This window comes from Heloderma suspectum, chromosome 3 (assembly GCF_057233095.1).
Source record: "Heloderma suspectum isolate Gila_16-S chromosome 3, 16-S_ref, whole genome shotgun sequence".
NCBI classification, from domain to species: Eukaryota; Metazoa; Chordata; class Lepidosauria; order Squamata; family Helodermatidae; genus Heloderma; species Heloderma suspectum.
In genome coordinates, this window is record NC_139460.1 from 195,296,838 (window position 1) to 195,317,591 (window position 20,754).

General features: G+C 42.7%; 1 protein-coding gene across 4 annotated transcripts in view; it reads left to right on the top strand.

The window, feature by feature from the left end:
* Positions 1–18,728, top strand: part of BMS1 (BMS1 ribosome biogenesis factor) — a 44,216-nt gene extending 25,488 nt beyond the window's left edge. For 3 of the 4 annotated variants that reach the window (XM_084845251.1, XM_084845253.1, XM_084845252.1), the window contains 9 exons: positions 1,409–1,585; positions 3,169–3,357; positions 4,783–4,963; positions 7,361–7,419; positions 7,984–8,106; positions 12,876–13,023; positions 14,201–14,376; positions 16,063–16,224; positions 17,955–18,728. In XM_084845251.1, the coding sequence (XP_084701377.1) occupies positions 1,409–1,585; positions 3,169–3,357; positions 4,783–4,963; positions 7,361–7,419; positions 7,984–8,106; positions 12,876–13,023; positions 14,201–14,376; positions 16,063–16,224; positions 17,955–18,185 (1,446 nt within the window). In that variant the 3' untranslated portion in view covers positions 18,186–18,728. Of the gene's footprint in view, positions 1–1,408; positions 1,586–3,168; positions 3,358–4,782; positions 4,964–7,360; positions 7,420–7,983; positions 8,107–9,287; positions 9,380–12,875; positions 13,024–14,200; positions 14,377–16,062; positions 16,225–17,954 lie in introns of all 4 variants that reach the window. The other variant, XR_014789326.1, reaches the window with a different exon arrangement.
* The last annotated feature ends 2,026 nt before the right edge of the window (positions 18,729–20,754 follow it).

Here is a 20,754-nt window from a genome sequence, read left to right on the forward strand (position 1 = left end):
TTGAAACATTTTTGTTCTTTGAGTCCTAGCCAGTTAACTGCTTTAATGAGCATCCCATAATTTGCACATCATATTTTAAATCTTCCTCAGGCCTTAAACATTTACATAAATCGAAAATATAAAGTTGCAGTATTCAAATAAGCTAGACCTAGATAAAGAACATGATAACATTAGATAAGGTTAGAACTAGATAAAGAACATCTTGTTCCTTAAGGGGTGGGTGCGAACCACACAGAATAAGTTTTCTTTGTTCATGCTATGGTGGGAGAACAAAACAGTGGGTAATGTAACAGCATCTCCCCCTCCCCGCCCCTGCTCTGTTTTCATGTGGTTAACTGTGCTATGTTGATAGGAAACTGGCAACATATTTCAGCCAAGTCATATTTGGAAGCAGATTTCTGCTGTAATATGTTTATGTAAGCTGCCTGGAAAGACCATGAACAAATGTTTTTCATAAATAATATTCATCCCTCCTAGCTCCAGTTCCCTGAGGTACCACATCTTTTCTCCTCTGACTCCAAGTCCTGTTTTTTATCCTCAAGTGAATGGTTACAACTCTTTACAGCTTGCATCCCTCCTATTTTGAAAACCGCAGTGCAGTTAGAAAGCTCTTGGAAGTCTCAGGTCAGATTTATACATGCAAGCAGAAAGAAGTGGTAGAATCCTGATGTAGTAGACTGAATTGCACCATTTAGGTGGGGCTCATCGTTTTTAATGTTCCCCTAAATGAGGAACTCCCAACAAGTCTAAAGCTAGCAAACCTGGAGAAGAGGCTTTAGCCTAGCCCTCCCCTTCCTTTGCTAGTTTTCTACTTGTAGATACGTTTTGTTTCTGAAGTGGTATCAATCCATTCAACCACCCCATTCTCACCTAATTTTGCTACATTTGTAATATCCAGCCTCAACTTCTTGGTTTTCAATAAATTAGTATTAAAAAAATGGAATACCATTAAAACCAAGGCAGCTATGTTTGCCATAAGAAAAATTCCAAAATCCATATATTGTAATGCCATTATTAGGCCAATGCAAAGGTCACAAACGTAAGTGCTTTTGAGTTGGCCTGATAAAGGTATTACACCACATGGATAGTAGTATACTATGTAATTCATGTATGTTTGCTTCAGATGTAGCTACATTTGTGTCCACACATGTATCTTTTGGGGCAATTACCTCTCATGAATTCTTCATAGTGTATATGATGTGGTGTTATGTACCAGAAGTGTTATTAACACTGTGCATGACTATCACACAAACCATCTTTTGTCTCATTATTTGCATGATAAAGTTGGCTCTTGCCAGGACAGCTGTCAGAACTATTGCAGGCCTTTTAGAAAGAAAGGTTTTAAAAGGCTGAGATGAAACACTCCTTTCCCCACCTCAGTCCCGCTCTACTCTTCCCCCCCCATCAGGCAGCAAGTGAAGAAGATGATGAGGGAAAAGGTGCCAAAGCTGGTGAGGAAGAAGAGGAAAAGAAGATGCGCATGGATAAGAAACGTAAACTGAAAGAAATGTTTGATGCTGAATATGATGACGGAGATGCCACCTATTTTGATGACTTAAAAGGGGAGATGCAGAAACAGGCTCAGGTATCAACTTCTTACTTGATAAAGAGTTTCTGTAGCATAATGATTAAGAGAACGAGCTACAAATTGGGAAGTCAACTCCTTTTGGGAGAATGTGTTATCTTCTAGATTATTAATATGTACCATGAGAATCATAATGTAAATGTTCATTATAATAACTTTTAAAAGAATTGTGCGGGATGGGTGATGGTGGGACCCTGCTGAATTAAAATCTGGGCCGGTGATAGTGGGTGACAAAGTATATGTGAGCTACCAGATGCAGATCTCATTTTATATTGCTCAGCTTTTATTGACTGGAGATGTGTTAGAGGCAGTTCCAAGAAGTGCAGCAATAGGGATGAGTTTCCCTTTTTAGAATCTGAAGGGTGAGGGAAAGCTGAAATCCCTTGACAGCAGTGGTACATCTGTATCTGAATGTGCTGTGCCCATCTATTTCATTCCTGCCTTTCCATTTGCCAGCTGGGAAGATCCAACATAGATAAGCCCCTATTAGTTAGTAGAGATGCAAAACCTTGTCAGCTGGGGGAGAGGGCTGGGTCCCTTCCTGCAGTTATACTAATCTTTCAGATGCACAGAATCGTAGGGAGGAGGGTCCCCACCCCTCTGTCCAGCTCCAAGCTATAGAAAGGAAGCCTGGGGCAGTGGGTGGCCGAGGTGCTTGAGTGCCTTGCCCCCACGTAGCATCAGAACAATCCCCTGGACCCCTGTGGATCACTCAGAAGGAGCTGGATGTTCTGCAGAGCAGTTAGCTTGAGAATCTGCAACTTGTCTCTCCCTCTGTGGTAGTGGTGCACTACCAAGCAGGCTAGAGGATAGCAGGAGCATGGGGCACAGCAGCCGCTAGCCTGCTCTGTGGGTTCTTTGCCAAGAGCGCCACGCCGTCGCAGTCTCCATGTGGCAAGTCCCCAGGCTGCTTAAACAGAAGGGAGCCTAGGATAGAGGTTCAGGTGCAAGATCTTACAGCTATATGCTACGTCCTGTATCAGAGGCAGTATGCCTCTTTATGCTAGTTGGTGCGGAACACGAGTAGAAGGGTGCTATTGCACTCATGCCCTATTTGTGAACAGAATGCTGGACTAGATGGACGCTTAGTCTGATCCAGTATGATTCTTCTTACGTTCTTACCTCTAAGGGGGATGGAGAATTTCCCTACTACATAGAGTTTGCCTCAAAAATGGTGTTGGAGTGAGGCTTTGGAAAAAGAGGGAGAATACACTTGCAAATATTTGGAAAGGTACCAGATACGAAGAAGGGAGCAACTCATTAATACCATTTTGGCAGTGGTCAGTACAAAATCAAGAGGCTCAAAGTCACAGGAAGGCAACTTAGGTCCAGTACTAGGATAAAGTTACTATTTATAGGTTTAGGTGGGCTTTGAAAAGTAGTGTAATCTGTGGATTTTTCTTCTCTGACTTGAAGGGGGATCACTGATCAAGGGGTTGAACTAGTGTGGGGTAATCATTATACCTCGTTTTTAATGTTCTCTCTCTCTCTCTCTCTCTCTCTCTCTCTCTCTTTCTTTCTTTCTTTCTTTCTTTCTTTCTTTCTTTCTATTAATCTCTCTCTGAACTGATTCTATCACACAGCTTAACAGGGCTGAATTTGAAGATCAAGACGATGAGACCAGAGTTCAGTATGAGGGCTTCCGGCCTGGAATGTATATCCGGATAGAACTTGAGAATGTCCCTTGTGAACTGGTGTTGCATTTTGACCCACGCTATCCAATTATCTTGGGTGGCCTAGGAAACACTGAAGGAAATGTGGGATATGTGCAGGTATGCAGTCACAACACAAGGGTGTTTTTTCATTATGGTGCAGTGTTCTGATGTGCTACTGTATGTAACATTTGTGAGTGTGCATATTTTTTCCTCCCTTATGTCTCATTTTGTGTCAAAACACTGACACGAGTAAGCAAGAAGCTCTCATAAAGATGTGCCCTGAGCAGTGATGCTCTGTGCAATTATGTCCAGCCATTTCTTGACAAGATTGGTCTTCCACTCTGCTGCTACAGATAAATCCTTCCTTTTTTAAACCATCCATAATGGCTCTCAGCTTGCCTTCAGATTCCTTGCCTGGTTCTTTTTTCTGGAGATCCTTAGTCCTAGGCTGGCTGGTGTGTTCTAGAACAAGGATGGGGAACCTTTCTCAGCCTGAAGACTGAATTTCAATCTGGGAAAGGTCTCAGGGACCATTTTTCACCTGTGGACAGGGCCCAAAAGGGGTGACTACTGATTTTAAGCCTACTCAGAAGTAAGCAGGACAAGGTTGCTGTATGTCTATTCAGAAGTAAGCAGGAAAAGCCTCCAAAGTAGGCAAGACTGAATCACTCAGCAATTTCCTCCTCACCCTCTCTCCCCTGCAGGGAAAAGCTCTGCTGAGATAAGAGCAGTTGAAATAAGAGTTTTTCTCCAATGCATAGTGACAAGAGCTCCCTTTCCCACTCTGGAGCAGGAAGAAGCTCTTATCTCCAATAAGCTGCTGATCAGAGATAAGAGCTTTTTCCTGGTGGGGGAGGGGAGGGCCTGGGGAAGAAGCTGGAGGTTCCCTATCTCTGTTTCAAAACGTGTGTGTACTGTTCCATAGCACAATTGATACCTTACTCACATCCTTTGTCTGAATGATATTTTGGGATTGAATCTAGAGGGTGCCTTTCTTCATGTGAAAAATGACTGCTGCTCAGTGGAAGGCTGTTTTATACCTTGCAATAAAGATTTTCATGAGAAAAGTGAAACTAATTCTGAAATTTATTTGTGACATTTGCATACTGCTAAATATAATAAAAGCCCTCTTATGCAAGCAGAAGCATAAAGAGGGCGGTAGGACCCACCAATTAAAGCACTCTTCTCTAGTGCTTGTGCAAGAATTTGCAGAATAGTGCTAGCAACTATTTTCCATCCACTCATGGCTCTTTGGATCCAGCCCTTGGAGTGGCTCTTTCAGGATGCAGCCTGTGAAACTGTCTATGTATTTCCTTTATCCCCAAGGCTTTTCTGTTTCCAAGGGTTCTATTTAGGGGTTAGGGTGATCATATTACCTAAACATAGTAAATTTTGAATTGGCAGCTAGCAAGCTTGAATACACCATTGATAACTTTCTACACAGCAAAGGTGTTGTCATTATCAAGGGAGGATAGGGATTGCTGAAATAATTGTTAGCGCCAAGGTTTGCTTTTGATGAAACTCTCCCTTGGTTTTCCTCAGATGCGCCTGAAGAAACATCGCTGGTATAAGAAAATCCTTAAGACTCGAGATCCTCTGATATTCTCATTAGGCTGGAGGCGGTTTCAGACCATCCCTATGTACTACATTGAAGACCATAATGGCCGTCACAGGCTACTTAAGTACACACCACAACATATGCATTGTGGGGCAACATTTTGGGGTAAGAGTAAACTCCACAAGGTTTTAGCTTCAGGGAAAGCTCCAGGATCCTCTTGTAAAGCTATTTTACTAAGAATAAATATTTCTCAAAGCCTCACAGAAGAGTAACTGTGGAATTACTGTGTAGAATGTAGAGAGGTCATACAATTCGTAGGGCTGGGTAGGATCTGAAATCTCAGTCCTCTGTAAAGAGGCAGGGTGTGCCATGCTTTAAGCATTCAGGGACAGATTAGTTTGTATAATTTGTCCATTCTCTCCCAGGTGATGGGCTACAGCAAAAGTGCTCTAGGCAGATATGGAAAACACTTAGATCATTTGTTAATGAATGTTTAGAGCGAGGGAGTAACAGCCAAAGCGCCACTGCCGCATCCCCAAATGACCCTTCTCTGGCATTGAACATAAATACACTGCTGCAATTCTTTTTTAAATGAGGCGCCAGACAAAATCTGTGCAAATGAAATATTTCCACCACCATCCACCTGCAAGCTATATGAAGGGGAAAAAAACAGATGCCAGGGAGGTCGTTCCTTGACTTTCCATACCACATTAAAGAGATAGATGCAAAGAATCTGCAGACTTGTCTACCTTGAATCACACGTATACTCCTTGATTATTACATATGCAGATACATTAAACCATTTATTTCAGTTTTGAAAATAAATATTCTGTACATCAGGGGAGGGCAGACTTTAGGTTTGTGGGATCGGATCTGCTTTGTTTTTACTAGAACCTTGAGCTCCACCAAGTGGAGCCATGTGCAAAAGACATACAGTTAGAGTTAAAACGATTCTGAGCCCAAGAATCAGTTTTGAGTACCAGAACTAAACATAACTCAGTCCTTTATTAATTCTATGCATGTTTAGACAGAAGCCCTACAAGTCCCAGCATGCTGGCTGGGGAATGCTGGGAGTTGCAGGACATTTTTCTATCTAAACATGCATAGGATTGCACCCTTAGGGAGCAATCCTATGGCCACTAGACACTGTCTAGAGGGCCATAGGATATGCTCTTTTCCCGAAAACCAACCTCCCCCCCCGGGGAGAAGCCCTGTCCTCCGCGCTTGGAAGAGGAGTGCTGAAAAGGGGTGGGGCTGGGGGCGTTCCAGGGTGGGGAGAGCGGAGCATCCAATGTGTCGTACACACAGCTTCCTCTCTTGGTCGCCCCCCCCCCCGCCGCTAGACAGCTGAAAACAGCTGTCTAGCAGAAAATAGCAGGGCAGGAGAGGCGCAGAGGGAACCATCCTACCTGTGCTTCTCCTGCCTTGCTTTGGATAGGTGGTCGCCTCCAAGTTTGGAGGCGGCCACCTATCTTGATAGGATTGCGCCCTTAATTGTTTAATTAAAAGACTGATAGGACACCTTTTAGAGGAAACCCTCCAAAGATGGCATACAAAATTAAAACCATAAAACAATAATAAAAATAAAATATCAATGTTTTAACAATTAAAACTGGCTAGCACCATTGACACAACTGCGCCCAATTAACTAGCAGCTCAATTATAGGTCAAGGTGAAAATGTAAGTCTTTAGGTAATGATGGGACCAGATGGATGTCAGCATTCCGCAAGCAGGTGGCCACTATCGAGAAGCCCCTGTCCCTGGTGTCCACCAGCCTAATTGCTCTTACAGGTGGGCGTGCAAGCAGCACTTTCAGTGCTGATATCAGAGTGCAGGCCGGTTAGTATAGATGAAGGTGATCCTTCAGGCAGCCTGGACTCAGACCATTTAGGGCGGGGATGGGCAACGTGTGGCCCTCCAAATGTTTTGGCCGACAACTTCCACCAGCCCTAGCCAGCATGATCAGTGGTGAGGGGTAGGCCAAAACATCTGGAGGGCCACAAGTTGCCCACCCGTGATTGAGGTCTTTAAAGGCCAATACCAGCACTTTAAATTGGCTCTGGAAGCGTACCAGTAATCAGCGCTGCTGATGCAGCCTGGATGTCACATGACCTGACTGCCTAGCACTCCCCAGTGCTTGACCAGCCACATTTTGAAACCAGTTGAGATTTCTGAACCGTCTTTAGAGGTAGCCCCACGTAGAGATGCATTACGATAATCCAGCCTGGCTGTCGCAAGAACATGGATAACTGAAGCAAGGTCTGTCCTCCCGAACAAAAATGCCTCCCCTGCCCAGCATTTTTAATTTCAGCAGTATTTTTTTTTTTTTAGGGTGAGGAGCTGTTTTTTTTTGCCATTGTTAAAACAATTGGGGAATCCTTGCTGATCTACTTCCGATCATCCAGAGGTCTTCTATTAGATCCCAGTTGATCTTCTGCCTGCCCTTGTTGTACATGTTTGTAACACCCTCATATTCTTTCCATTTTACTCTTCTCACTAACTTTAATAGAAGATATGCTGTTCAGCCATACACTGCAGATGTTGATCAATCTTGCTTTTCAGGTCCTATCACACCACAAGGGACAGGATGCTTGGCAATCCAGTCAGTGAGGGGTACAACAGTAAGTATTTTATCATGGACAGTTTCCAATTAGCCTAGAGCAGCCTTCCCCAATCGGGTGGCCTCCAGATGTTTTAGACGCTAACTCCCATCAGCCCCAGCCAGCATAGCCACTGGTCAGGAATGTTGGAAGTTGTCATCCAAAACATCTGGAGAGCACCAGGTTGGGGAAGGCTGGCCTAGGGTAAGGATGGGTTTATTTGTGAAGAGTGCCTGAGAGGTAATATTGATGGAGAAATAATATCTGATGTAAGAGCATAATTAGGCTGCTACAGACCTGCTTGCCAGGGTAAGTGCCCCGGCTTTGTCATGAAGGGCGCTACTCAGGGGCAGAGAGGAGCGGGGTTCTCATGTTACGTTGCTGAACTTTGGGCCAGGTAGAAGCAGTGTGTGAGAGACGTTGCTTCTGCATGGTTTGAAATCCCACTCCCCAGTTCTCTGCCACACACAGAGTAAGCTAAGCTAACATTTGTGGACCCCTGACCACAGTGAACCAGACATTCAGATAAGCACTCTTAATTCTGGCATTTTTTTTTTAACTTGCCCGTATTTGGTTGTATTTCAGCCTGATTTTCGGATAGCGGCAACTGGAGTTGTGCTTGACTTAGATAAGTCTATAAGAGTTGTGAAGAAATTAAAGCTGACTGGTTTTCCGTTCAAAATTTACAAGAATACAGCATTTATCAAGGTATTTGAGCAGTAGTTATGGCATTTGTAGACATGTGGTGTCTGATAATCAGTGTGAAAATTGCATTTTTTAGAAATACATTTATGGTTATGATGGTTTCAGATGAAATACTGGCAATAAATCATCTTGGCAAAAGGTCTTGAAGCTAGGGAGAACCTGTCTGAAGCTTTCAAGGAGCGGGACTAAACGCTAGCCACTCGAGCAGCCTTCCCCAACCCGGTGCCCTTCAGATGTTTTTGACTCTAACTCCCATCAACCCCATCTAGCATGGCTAATGGTCAGGAATTCTGGGAATTGTAGTCCAAAACGTCTGGAGGGCGCCAGGATAGGGAAGGCTGCCCTGGAGCATTTAGCACCTTCCGCCATGAGTTCCCATGTTGCTCCCTTATTGAACTTACTAAATTCTTCGTTTCTGGCTGAGGATTTTGCACAGCTTTGGAACTTTGAGCAGCTGGATAAGCAGGGAGGGTGCAGGGCTTGTAATTCTGTGGTACAACAAGGCACCTTGTGTGCAATCTGGGAATAATAATATTGGCCTACCTTACAGGGCTGTTCTAGGGAGTATTCACAGGTATATGTGTGAAGTGCCTTGAATCCTCTTAACATGGCGATTCCATTTAGCTGTCACATAGTGCACAGTTAAACTATTCAGTCTTCAAGTTGTCCTGATTTGGCTCAGGGCCATAGGCTCAGCAAGACCTGTCCACATTTCAACATAGGCTTCTAATATATGGAACCATAATTCTTAAAAATGTTATCTCACAATTCATTAAGCCACTTTGATCATTTTCTCCTGACACTCTTTAAAACTTTCAAGACTGGGAGGATTTGGACTTCATTTTTTTTTTATGTTCTACTGTTTTGTTTTTTATTGATATTTATTTATTTAAAGTATATTTATTTTTATTAGCCACAGAGGCTCCTGGAGCACCTTACATATAAACAGTAAAATAAGACATTGTTATGTCTGTACCGTAAACTGCCCTGGGATACATTTTAATGAAGGGTAGTATAAAATGACTTTAAATAGCAATAATAAATAAGCATGGTTATTTTCCATTGCATACAGAGAACAATGCCTTGTTTGCATGATCCTTACTGATACAATGTGTAGATCAGTTGCACCTAGGGATGTACAGACTGTGTAAAATCTGCTCCGTCTGTGTTTTGCGGATTGTCAGGTGCCTTTCGTTCCGTCATTTGCCCACAGACGGATGCGAATATTTTTTTTCATCATGCAGAAAAATACGGAAATAATTACATAAATATCTACGTAAGTATTTACATAATTTACCCCAGTACGTAACATTTAGTGTATTGTCCCATATTCCATTCTACGTTTCCCCGGCAGAAGCGTACATATTTTCCTATGGATTTATATGTGTAAATTTCGGGAAAGTTAAAAATTCATCTGAAAGTCCATAGACTCCGCAGGGCCTGAGGGGGTCACTCCGCAGTGGATTCCGCAGGTCGGATTCTTAGAAGTCCGAGCTCATTTTAATCCGTCTTGAATTTCTCCAGCATCCCTAGTTGCACCTACTTGTGTCATATTATTCAACTCTACTTCCTGTGGTTTGAATAACGACAAAGGTTTTGTTTTAATCACACTACATATCTTAATCAGCTCACCATTGCAATGATGTCTGTTATCACCCATCAACATTTTATGAATGACAACTGTGAAGATAATATTTACTGTCTGTATTTTTTTCATTTAAATTTTTTTACATTACACCGTCCTCTGACAACACAGTTTAATCCCCACGCCCAACATGTATATATAGATCTGCCAATTTGACGTTAAAACTTCATGACTTGATGAAGTGCACAGGGTCCACAAAAGCTTACTTCAAAAGAAATGTTTTATAGTCTTTAAAGTTCCAGAAGACTCTTTGTTGTTTATATTATTAAGTAGGTATCTCTTTCTTTTCCTGGCCTCTTAACATAATAAGGCTCAAGGCTATTGACGACTTGTTAATAGTCCAGAATGGCTGGCTGGCTGATAGAAAAGCTCTCTTTTGCATTTGAAAGCTGCTCTGATTAGGTGTTGTTCAGTCCTTAAGTCGTGTCTGACTCTTCGTGACTCCATGGACCATAGCACGCCAGGCCTTCCTGTCCTCCGCTCTCTCCCGGAGTGTGCTCAAGTTCATCTTCATTGCATCGTTGATGCTATCTAGCCATCTTATCCTCTGCCGTCTCCCTCTCCTTTTGCCTTCAGTCTTTCCCAGCATCAGGGTCTTTTCCAGGGAGTTTTCTCTTCGCATTAGGTGGCCAAAATATTTGAGCTTCAGCTTCAATATCTGTCCTTCCAATGAGCAGTCAGGGTTGATTTCCTTTAGGATTGACTGATTTGACCTCCTTGCCATCCAGGGGACTGGTAAGAGTCTTCTCCAGCACCACAGTTCGAAGGCATCAATTCTTCAGTGCTCAGCCTTCCTTATAGTCCCGCTCTCAAAGCCATACTTTCCCCCAAAAGAAATTTGCCTCACCTTTCAAAACACAGTAGAATCAAACAGCCAATTCTGGACAATGGGGAAGACAAAAGTGAATTCTGGAGACCAAAACAAAAGGGTTTTGGAGAACTTGAAAGCTTACAAATTGTTTGAGGCATTTTTATTGGCCCTAAGAAAGGGATTGCCTAACCATGGATTTTGGATCAGCCCCCCCATTTTGTTTTTTTTTTAACTTATGGACCAGCGCAGCTATCTTTTTTTTTTATGAGCCTTAGCAAATGGTCTTGCCTTAGAGATCTATAAAACTTTATATCCGCAGGATTTTATTTATTTTATATTTACTGAACTACTTATATACCACTTGATATCATACAATCTCTAAGTGGTTTACGTAAGAAATACATAAAATACAATATAAAAAGCAATATAAAAATAAACAGTACAGAAACACTGCAACAGAGCCATGCAATGTCAGGGAAAGCCTGAGTAAAACAGATGCACCTTCAAGAGGCGTCTAAAGTTCACCACAGTTTCAGCCTCTTGGACCACACATGGGAGAGTGTTCCAGAGGGCAGGTGCCACTGCTGATGAGGGAGGAAGCCCTTCTGTTGCTCTTCTGTCTTTTATTTGTAAATGATAAATCAAATCGTTTATTTGGGGAGGGGAGGAGGCAGCTAAAGCTTCCCCAGGTTGTTAGTTTGAGGTATCTATTGCAGAAGACTACAAGGCCTACCTCCCCTCCGCGGGGGAGGGAGAAGCTTGGGTGTTCTCTGCTGTTACCTGGTCAATTCAGTCTAGAGGCCTGAGCAACAAAGCTTATGGGGCAGTCACCTGGCTGTCCCCTGCTCTTCTACAATACATTACAATATGGTTTTTTAAATTTCAACTGAAGACTGCCTTTGTTAGAACGGTACTTTGGAGGTGCAGAAGTATTAACCTCAGGCAACACTAGCCCTCCCTAGAAGTGCATTCTGTTACACTCTAGTTTGGGGGCCACTGAGATGACAAGTAGGGAGAAATTTATTTATTTATTTATTTATTTATTTATTTATTTATTTATTTAATTTGTATACCACCCAATAGCCGAAGCTGTCTGGGCGGTTCACAAAAATTTGGTGTTTCCTGGGAGTTCTCCTTGTTTGCTGAACAGTAGTCCACAGTCTGCCCTCATTGTTCCTTTCTGTTTCCCCTGAATTGTTGCCTTAGTCAGTTATACGTTGGGAGATGCAATCCAGTTTTGTAGCTGATTGTCTAGCTGGGCTGAGATATTGCTACTTCCAGAATTCTGCAAAATATTCCACCAGAAACCTAGAAACTGGCTTTAGGGAGAAAGTGGGAGGTACCTCCTTGTCCTGCTCCCAGCTAGGGATGTATGAAAGTCTCTTACCTTTTCGCGGATTATGTTGATGGTGGGGGGGAGGCGTTCCGTCCTTCCCCCCGGAATCCTGGCCGGCTGGCTCCGCTCCGCAGGGATTCTGCGGAGCCGCCGGCTGGCTCCGCCAGCAGCTGGACATCCGGCCGCTGGCTAGCAGGAACGCAAATGGCGGTGGCCGTAGCCACCGCCGTTTGCGTCCCTGCAGTCAGCCGTGATAGGCTACGGCCGGAGCCGCCACCGCCCGGAAGATCCGCCCCAGGTAAGTCTTGTCCCGGGGGGGGGCGGGGGGGGGCAGGCCGTTCCGCCACCGATTTCGGGGGGCCGAATGCACTGGCATTCAGCCTCCCCAAGATCCGTGGCGGAATTCTCTGACATCCCTACTCCCAGCTTGATCTTTCTTCAAATATGCCATGTAAGGATCAGAAAGGAGAGCACCCCCCGTGTTTTGGACTACTGTTTGAGTAGAAGGAGAATTCACAGATCAACTCAAATTCTGCACATCCCAAGGAAGGTTTGGATTTGTGTTTCTTTGACTGCCTTGCAAGCCACTTTTGAAACAGAGGGGCAAAAATCCCACTGACCATGTGCTAGCCCAGCAAGTCTGAAGACTGATGGATTACATTTTTAATCCACCCAGTAACAAAAGTTATCTGGGCAGATTACAAAACTAAAAGAATGAAAACATGATACAAAAACAATCTGCAACAATAGCACAAGAAAAAATACATTATAAAAATATAAAAGCAGCCGTTAAATCTGAACTTTAAAGTAGTTGTTATTTGGTCCTGGCCCTCATGTACAGTGTCACAAATTGTTAAAGGCTCCTTGGTGATTGTTGTATTTTTATGATCCTCACAAACGTATCTACAAAAAGGTTTAGAAGATTCAGAGAACACGAACATCCTTTCATTACCGCATTGTCTTTGTTTTACATCACACAGGGGATGTTTAACTCTATGCTAGAAGTGGCTAAGTTTGAAGGTGCAGCTATTCGTACTGTGAGTGGTATCCGAGGGCAGATTAAAAAGGCCTTGCGGACACCAGAGGGTGCTTTCAGAGCAACATTTGAAGATAAGTTGCTAATGAGTGGTAAGTTGCATCTTCCAATTATGTATGTTAAAGCTGTTTAATAGGTTGCATCTTCCAATTATGTATGTTAAAGCTGTTTAATAGGATGATCCTCTCAAGTGACTTTTATTTCTTCTCAGGAATCACTAAAAGTCCGTTTGTACTCTTGAAACTATATCAGCTGGATCGGTTGCACAGTCATTTCTGAGGGTAAATTTTTGAAGCTGTGTTCTGACCCACTCAGCTTCATGTAGAAATCTATTTGTCTTAAACTGCCCTCCTGTGGAAATCGATGGTTACATCAGGGACAAAGGCTAGTTTTCTTTTCAACCGCTAATAAGGGATGTTACCGTTTCAGTGCATATTTTCTCTCTTGGTAGCAGAGAGTTAGGTTCAGGGATGCTGAGCGTGTTCTTCTGCTTTCTACACCTACTGCAAAAGGGAAATTTTGCAGGACCGTTTTTCTTCTTTGCTCCAGATTGTGGTCATCTTGATTATGAGTTAGCTTCACATATTCCTGTGGGTTGTAACTATAGTGTTCAGGTTATGTACAGGGCTAGAGTGGCATTGGGCATTTGTGTTTTACATTTTGACAGTAAGTCCTGAGCCATTCACACAGCTGAATGAGATGATAGAACCACTTTATTCTGCAGGTGTGGCATCACATCCTTGAATGCACTTCATGTGAAAAACTCTGTTCAAGTTGAAAACTAGCATAGTGGTGAGGGTTGAATGAGAACATTTCTCCCTGATGCGTGAGGTTTTCTTAACTTACAGAGCTTTTCACATAGGGGAACATTCAGACATGGCATTCCTCCTCATGCAGTTTAAAAGCGTACACTCCACTGTACCATCTTGGGACTCTGCTTCATGTGTAGGTGTAGAGGGAAAGACCTTAAGGTGCAAAACAGCTTCATGTAGGAAGTGGCGTTCGCCCACTGACTGGTCACTTGGCGGCTCTGCAGACTGTGTTTATTTTATTTCAGACATTTCTGTGCTGCTTTTCAGGGCAACACCCTCCCAAGAAGGCTCACATATATGATAAACATTAAAAACTAAAATGCCTCATTACAATAAAACTAAAAAAGTGGTCTGAAAACATTACACAGCCAGGCACAACACTAATTTAAGCCCAATTTAAACAATTAACAGGAAAAGCATTAAAAAACTGTGTGACCACTTTATTCCATTTTTTTAGATATTGTCTTCATGCGGACTTGGTATCCTGTATCCACCCCAGCCTTCTACAATCCAGTGACTTCCTTGCTCAAGCCTGTGGGTGAAAAAGATTCCTGGGCAGGAATGAGAACAACAGGCCAGTTAAGGCACGAGAAAGGCATCAGACTAAAACAAAACAAGGACTCGCTGTATAAGGTAGGGTTGTATGTGGGATGTGTGAGTGCTGTTTTAGTGTCAAATATGTGTAGCTGATCTGTACCTCAGTAGTCCTCAATATGATTGAAAGAGTACATGCTCAGAACACCTGCATGGCTGTGACTGTGCAATGGTAGTGCCTGGAGAATTCCAACTTAGAATCTTCTTTATTTTGAAAAACAATCTACAAACAAGTAAATTGCTTAACAGAACCTGAGATGTATTGTGCTATGAATGTAGAAACTGCAGCTGGTACAGAACGCGGCGGCTCGCCTGATTAAAGGCAGCTGCCGGCGAGATCACATCACTCCAGTGCTGAAGGAGTTGCACTGGTTACCAGTTGTTTTCCGGGCCAAATTCAAGGTGTTGGTTTTGACCTTTAAAACCCTATATGGTTCCGGCCCAGCCTATCTTAAGGAGCGCCTCCAGCAACACCAGACAGGCTGCTTAACAAGATCAGCCTCGGATGGCCTTTCTCTCTGTCCCATCAGCCAGGACAGCTAGACTGGTGGGGACGAGGGAGAGGGCCTTCTCTGTGGTGGCCCCCACTCTGTGGAACTCCCTCCCTAGGGAACTCCGTCATGCCCCCTCTTTAATGAGCTTCCGTCGTGCATTAAAAACGTGGTTGTTCAGGCAGGCATTTGGGGTGGGTTAGGGTATTTTTTTTAAAAAAAAATTTATGGTAAAATTTTATTGTTTTAAATTGTTTATGGTGGGTTGTACATCGCCCAGAGTGGCTGGGTGACCAGTCAGATGGGCGATTAATAAATTTAATAAATAGATAGATAGATAGATAGATAGATAGATAGATAGATAGATAGAAAGCCATCTGGGGATGAGACTTTACTTAGCACAATTTTAGCCACTTCATCGTCTCCCTGAACTTTTACACTCTCTCATCCTCCCACTTTTTCCTGATTCCTGGCCCTTTCATTTTCTTGCTTTTTCATAAAAAGGCGAATAAAATGGCAAACTCTTCTTCCTTCTCAAGAGAAACCCTATTGTGGGCATCCTTCCCTGGTAGTGTAATTTATTCCTCTTACAAAAGTTTGGTTCTGAATTTGCCGAATATATATTTTAAGCACACAGTTGGAATAAACCTTGTGGAGAACCTTGCATGGTTTCACGTGTGTGTAATATAATCCAACTTTCAGCGTATGATCTTGTCTTTGCCCATCTTGCTAGAAGTGTGGCTTTCTTTAGCACAGGGGTGGGCAACTTGTGGCCCTCCAGCTGTATTGGCTTATGATACCCATTAGCCCTAGGTAGCATAGCCAGTGGTGATGGCTGATGGGCATTATAGGCCAAAACATCTGGAGGGCCTCAAGTTGCCCACCCCTGCAGATTAGCAGTACACAGAACAAGATTCCACCTGTGCATTTCAGTTCTGACAACTCATTTTAAGATCTGTCAAATGATGGATGAAGTCTGTTAATGAGGGCCCTGGCTAACATGGCAAGACCTCTTCCCCATGCCAGTATCACCCAGATGGTGTGGGGAGAAGCTGCAACATGGGCTCCTCCCACATGGCCAGGGATTTTGATAATATCTTTTGATTGTGGGAAGGAGCTGTGAATGTCTTCCTAATATTTATTACAATACAAAATGTAATTGATGAATAGAAAGTAGTATTCACATAAAAAGAAAAAGGAATGCCACTGTTCAATTTACATTCATTCTTTCTAGCTTATAGTCCGGGAGAAGAGACATTTCAATAAACTGCATATTCCAAAAGCACTTCAGAAGGCCTTGCCATTTAAGAGCAAGCCTAAGATTCAAGAAAGAAAAGCAAAAGTCCCAAAGGACAAATGGAGACCAGCTGTTATCAGGGAGCCTCATGAAAAGAAGGTAATTGCTCACATTGAACAACATTTGTCAGGAAAGTGTAAAGTGATGCACATTAGGGCAAAAAATCTTAATTTATATGCTGAGAGCTGAGCTAACGGTGACTGGCTAAGAAAGGGATCTTGGGGTTGTGCTGGATAGCTGAATGAAAACTTGGAGCCAGTGTGCAGCTGCTATGAAAAAGGCATATTCCATGTTAAGGAGCAAAAATAAAACTGCTAAGATCGTAATGCCCTTATACATATCTATAGTGCAGCCAGACTTGGAATACTGTGTATGGTTCTGGTCACTGCACCTCAGAAAGGATGTTGCCATAGAGCTGGAAAAGGTGCAGAAAAGGGCAACCAAAATCATCTAAGGGGTGCAACAACTTCCCTATGAGGAAAGGTTACAATATTTGGGACTCTAGCTTAGAAAAAAAGGCACAGGGGAACATGATAGAGTGGTGTATAAAATTATGCAAGGTGTGGAGAAAGCAGATAGGGAGAGTTTTTTCTCCCACTGTCATAATACTAGAACACAGGGTCATCCAATGAAGATGAGTGTTGGGGAATTAAGGACAGATGAAAGGAAGTACCTCTTCACACAGCACATACTTCAAGTATGGAATTAGCTTCCACAAGATGTAGTGAAGGCCACCAACTTGGTCAGCTTTGAAAGGGAATTAGACAAATTATGGGAGGCTAAAGCTATCAGTGGCTTCTAGTCATGATGGCTATATATTAACTTCAGTATCAGAGGTAGTATGCCTCTGATTCCAGTTGCTAGGGAACAAAACCAGGAGGTTGTTTTAATTGTGTTCATGTCCTACTTACGGACTTTCCATTGAGGTATCTGGTTGGCCACTGTGGGAACAGAATGCTGGACTAGATAGGCCTTTGGTCTTATCCTGCACAGCTTTTCTTTATGTTAAGTGTTTTGCAGAAATCCTTTCTTGGGCACAAGAATCAAAATAGCAAGTTAGGAGTTCTTTCTTGTCATTGATTGATTGCAACTTCTGCAGCCTGCACCATTTTTGCCCTGAGTAGTTTGCACGCATTGCATGCTAGCCAGTTTGCAACTTGTAATATGGACTTCTTTTAAATATCAAGGATGCTTTCCTATTAAAATCAACTGTAGGTTTGTCAGTGACGTCACTGGGATGTGGATTGCACCCTAAACGGGTACATTTCAGTTCTCTATGCATGTTCTACTCTCAGTATTCAGTTATGATTAGAGGAATGTATGTTTTAGGTAATTCATAACACCTAATTTTTTGTGCTTGGATTTGTAGGACTTTTTTTCTGTCTAAACATGCATAGGATTGCACCTAAGTGACTTGTAACTTTCAGGATGATGGGCAAATAAATATGCACTTAGCAACTGGCCACCATGTGTCTTACAGGCCTGCTTTTTGTAGTGTGTTGATCCAAGGATCAAGAGATACTGGTTTTAATATCCAAGTTAATCAGTTACTCCAGAGAGGTGTGTGGGTGTGTGTGTGTGTGCAATAAAAGAAACTGAACCAAAGCTCTATGTGGCATAAGAGTCGTGGCATCACCACAAGAGGAAACCTCTTTGAGACCCTGTCCCACCTCCAGCAGTGCTTATCTTGCTACAGCATAACCCCAGTAAAGTGTCAGATTTCCCTGTTTGGTTGTAGTCATTAAATCCTTGGAAGCATACCAGCGTCTGCCAGTTCTTATGGCACTTGTCAGCCTTGTAGTTACACACTTTTTTTTGGTTTCGTTAAGATTGCAGCACTTCTCTCTGCTTTGGGTACGGTACACAGCTACAGGCTGAAGAAAGCCAAGGTGAAACACCGGCAGCAGCTTAAAGAACATCTTAAAGGGAAACAGAAAGAAGAGGAAGAGAAGCTTAAGAGGCAGAAGGAAGCAAAGAAGAAACTCTTTCGCATTATTGGACAAAGGGAGAAGAAGAGGCAAAAGTCAAGCCTGAAGGGATCTGTTGAAAGAGAGAAGTGAGTTTCTAGCTGCCTGCAGGAAGCAAAAAGACATTTAACTCTGGAGTGCCTAATGAAGAGAGAGACCCAAATACTGTAATAAGGTTCGAGACTCCAGTGAACTTGCCTTGGAGGAAATGATGGAGAGAAGCAAATATGACATTTTGAAAACAGACATCAGATGTAGCTTATGATTTGTAGTGTTCACCACAATATGCTTAAGGAACTGAAGTGCAGGCATTGTGCACTGCACAATATCTGATCATTATTAAAGTATTTTATTGTTGAATGAGATTCATTTATGATTTTGTGTTTAATGTTCACGTAGTTTTACTTGGTACTGAACAAGAACTGGATGATACAGTATGTACATGGTTTTAATGTACATGGTACTGACATAATCCATTGAAGGTTTGAAGAGCAGCCCCTGTACCAAGTTGAATTTGTCCATAAATTATTGCTTATACCTTGAAATACAGTGTATGTTACTAGGAAAGGCAGTGACTATTTCTTAAAATATGAAAACAAATCTTTCTGCCAAGTAGATGAACTTGAATACAGCAAATGTTATAATGTGGTTTGTGTCTACATCTCAACTGTAGAGAGCAGAGTGCCCATTATGTATGTATTATATATATCAACCATACCCACTGTGGTGCCCTCCAGATGTTTGAACTATAACTCCTACCAGCCCCAGCCATGGTACCAGCATGGCCAGTGGTCAAGAATGATGGGAGCCATAGTCTAAAACAATTGGAAGGTGCCTGGTTGGCAAAGGTTGATACAGTTATTGAATACACCTGTGTTCCATTGGCAGAATAGAATAGCTGACAAATGATGGGGTATCATTTGACCTACTAGGCAAATCCTTCTTGGATCTTGTTTTTAAGGCAAAATTATGTTATAATTTTGGCTCTGCCACCAAAAGTGACACCTCGCTGTCAAGTTTCCGCCTCCCTTTCCATAATATGTACTAACTCAGTTTCTTGATGTTATTGTACTGTTTTCCTTCCAATGGCAGCACCAGACAATGAGGGAAGGGGTGTAAAGTATTATGATGTCAGAACATGGAGGTGACTTCAGCAACCCTCATCTGATAGAGTTAGGTTTTGAAAAGGAGAAAGATCATCTTGTGTGTGATTTGCAGCTACTGACAAATTATCAATTGAGACCTAAACTCCAGGTACCTTTGTTGTCTATCTTACATTTAAAAAAGAGCAAAGAATTAAGTATTTATGACCTCTAATCCTTATGCACCGAGACCCACAAAGGCTTACTGATAACAGCCTACTGAGAACATGGTGACAAAAGCAAAGGGCAACTTTTTGTTCTTTATTGGAATGAGCTTTGTGCAAAACAACAATGCAGATAAGAGAACCATGTGGAATTCCTAGAAGCGGATTCATATAAATTATGAAACAGTAGAAGCAAATGTAGACTTTTCAATATCCCAGGAGATGGAGGTTGAACCAAATTCAGGGCAGCAAAAGAACTAACAACAGGCCCAGGGCACTATAGTCTTGGGGCCCCCCTTCTGCACCCTACCCACTGCTGTCAGTAGACAACATAGTGCCTTTAAATACATGGAATATCAACAGAAGAAATGCATAATTCAGGGCGTAATCCTATGGGTTGGGCCCTGGGTAATCGTAAGCCCCCGAACTTGGAGGCTTACGAGTATCCTAGGCAGGGAGGAAGGCACCTTGCGCCTGCCTCTCTGCATTGTAGCTAGGTGGGCAATTTTGTCTGTCTAGAAGAGGCTTTGGGGAGCGGGAGGGAAGGAGGCTGGGGTTGTCATAGGAAAGGTTGTAGGAATGCTGTCCCGGTCTCCTCCCAGGAACGCACCCTTCTCCCCATCACATTCCATTTTACAAGTGCGGAGAAGCAGCTGGTGCTGTTCTCCGCACCAGCTATGAGGGGGAGGGGAGCACGGATTCCTGTCTCTGAGCCAGGAAACCCAAAAATGCCATTTTCCTCAGATGCTGTTTAGGAGACATAGGATTGCTCCCCCACCCCACCTGCCGTTAGTATGTAGTAGTATATAATGATAAATTCATGAATGACCATAAATGCCTATTTATTTAGGCAAATGTAATGGAATAGAAAAGGAATACCTTATAGTCTCAGCAAGTTATGAATCACTATATATAAACACTATGATTACTACAATTATGAGCAGAAATTATCAAACATTTGCATAATTCAAACAACCTTTTATTACAATAATTAATGAATCAGATAATACTTAAAAGAGCCTACTTGAATGACCTCTTCTTTGCTTTCATTTTGGCAAATGTATCAGTTAAATTACCAAAACCCATTTGCCTAGGCAGCCCACTCTCTGCGGAAAGCATAACAAGGTGGTTAAGCCCTTCTAGCCCAGTGATAGATGCTTTATCTGTTTCAGTTTACTAACAATACGCTTGCCTGATGCAACCAATATGGGAATGCAACTGAGTTTTATTTGCTTTTATTTATTACATGTATATCCTTTTTTTTCCTCCAAGGAGCTTAAAGCAGTGTTGGGACCAAGTCCTCCTGCTCACACTCAGGTGTGTTGCTTGTCCAAACTTAGTCCTCAGTCAAGGAAT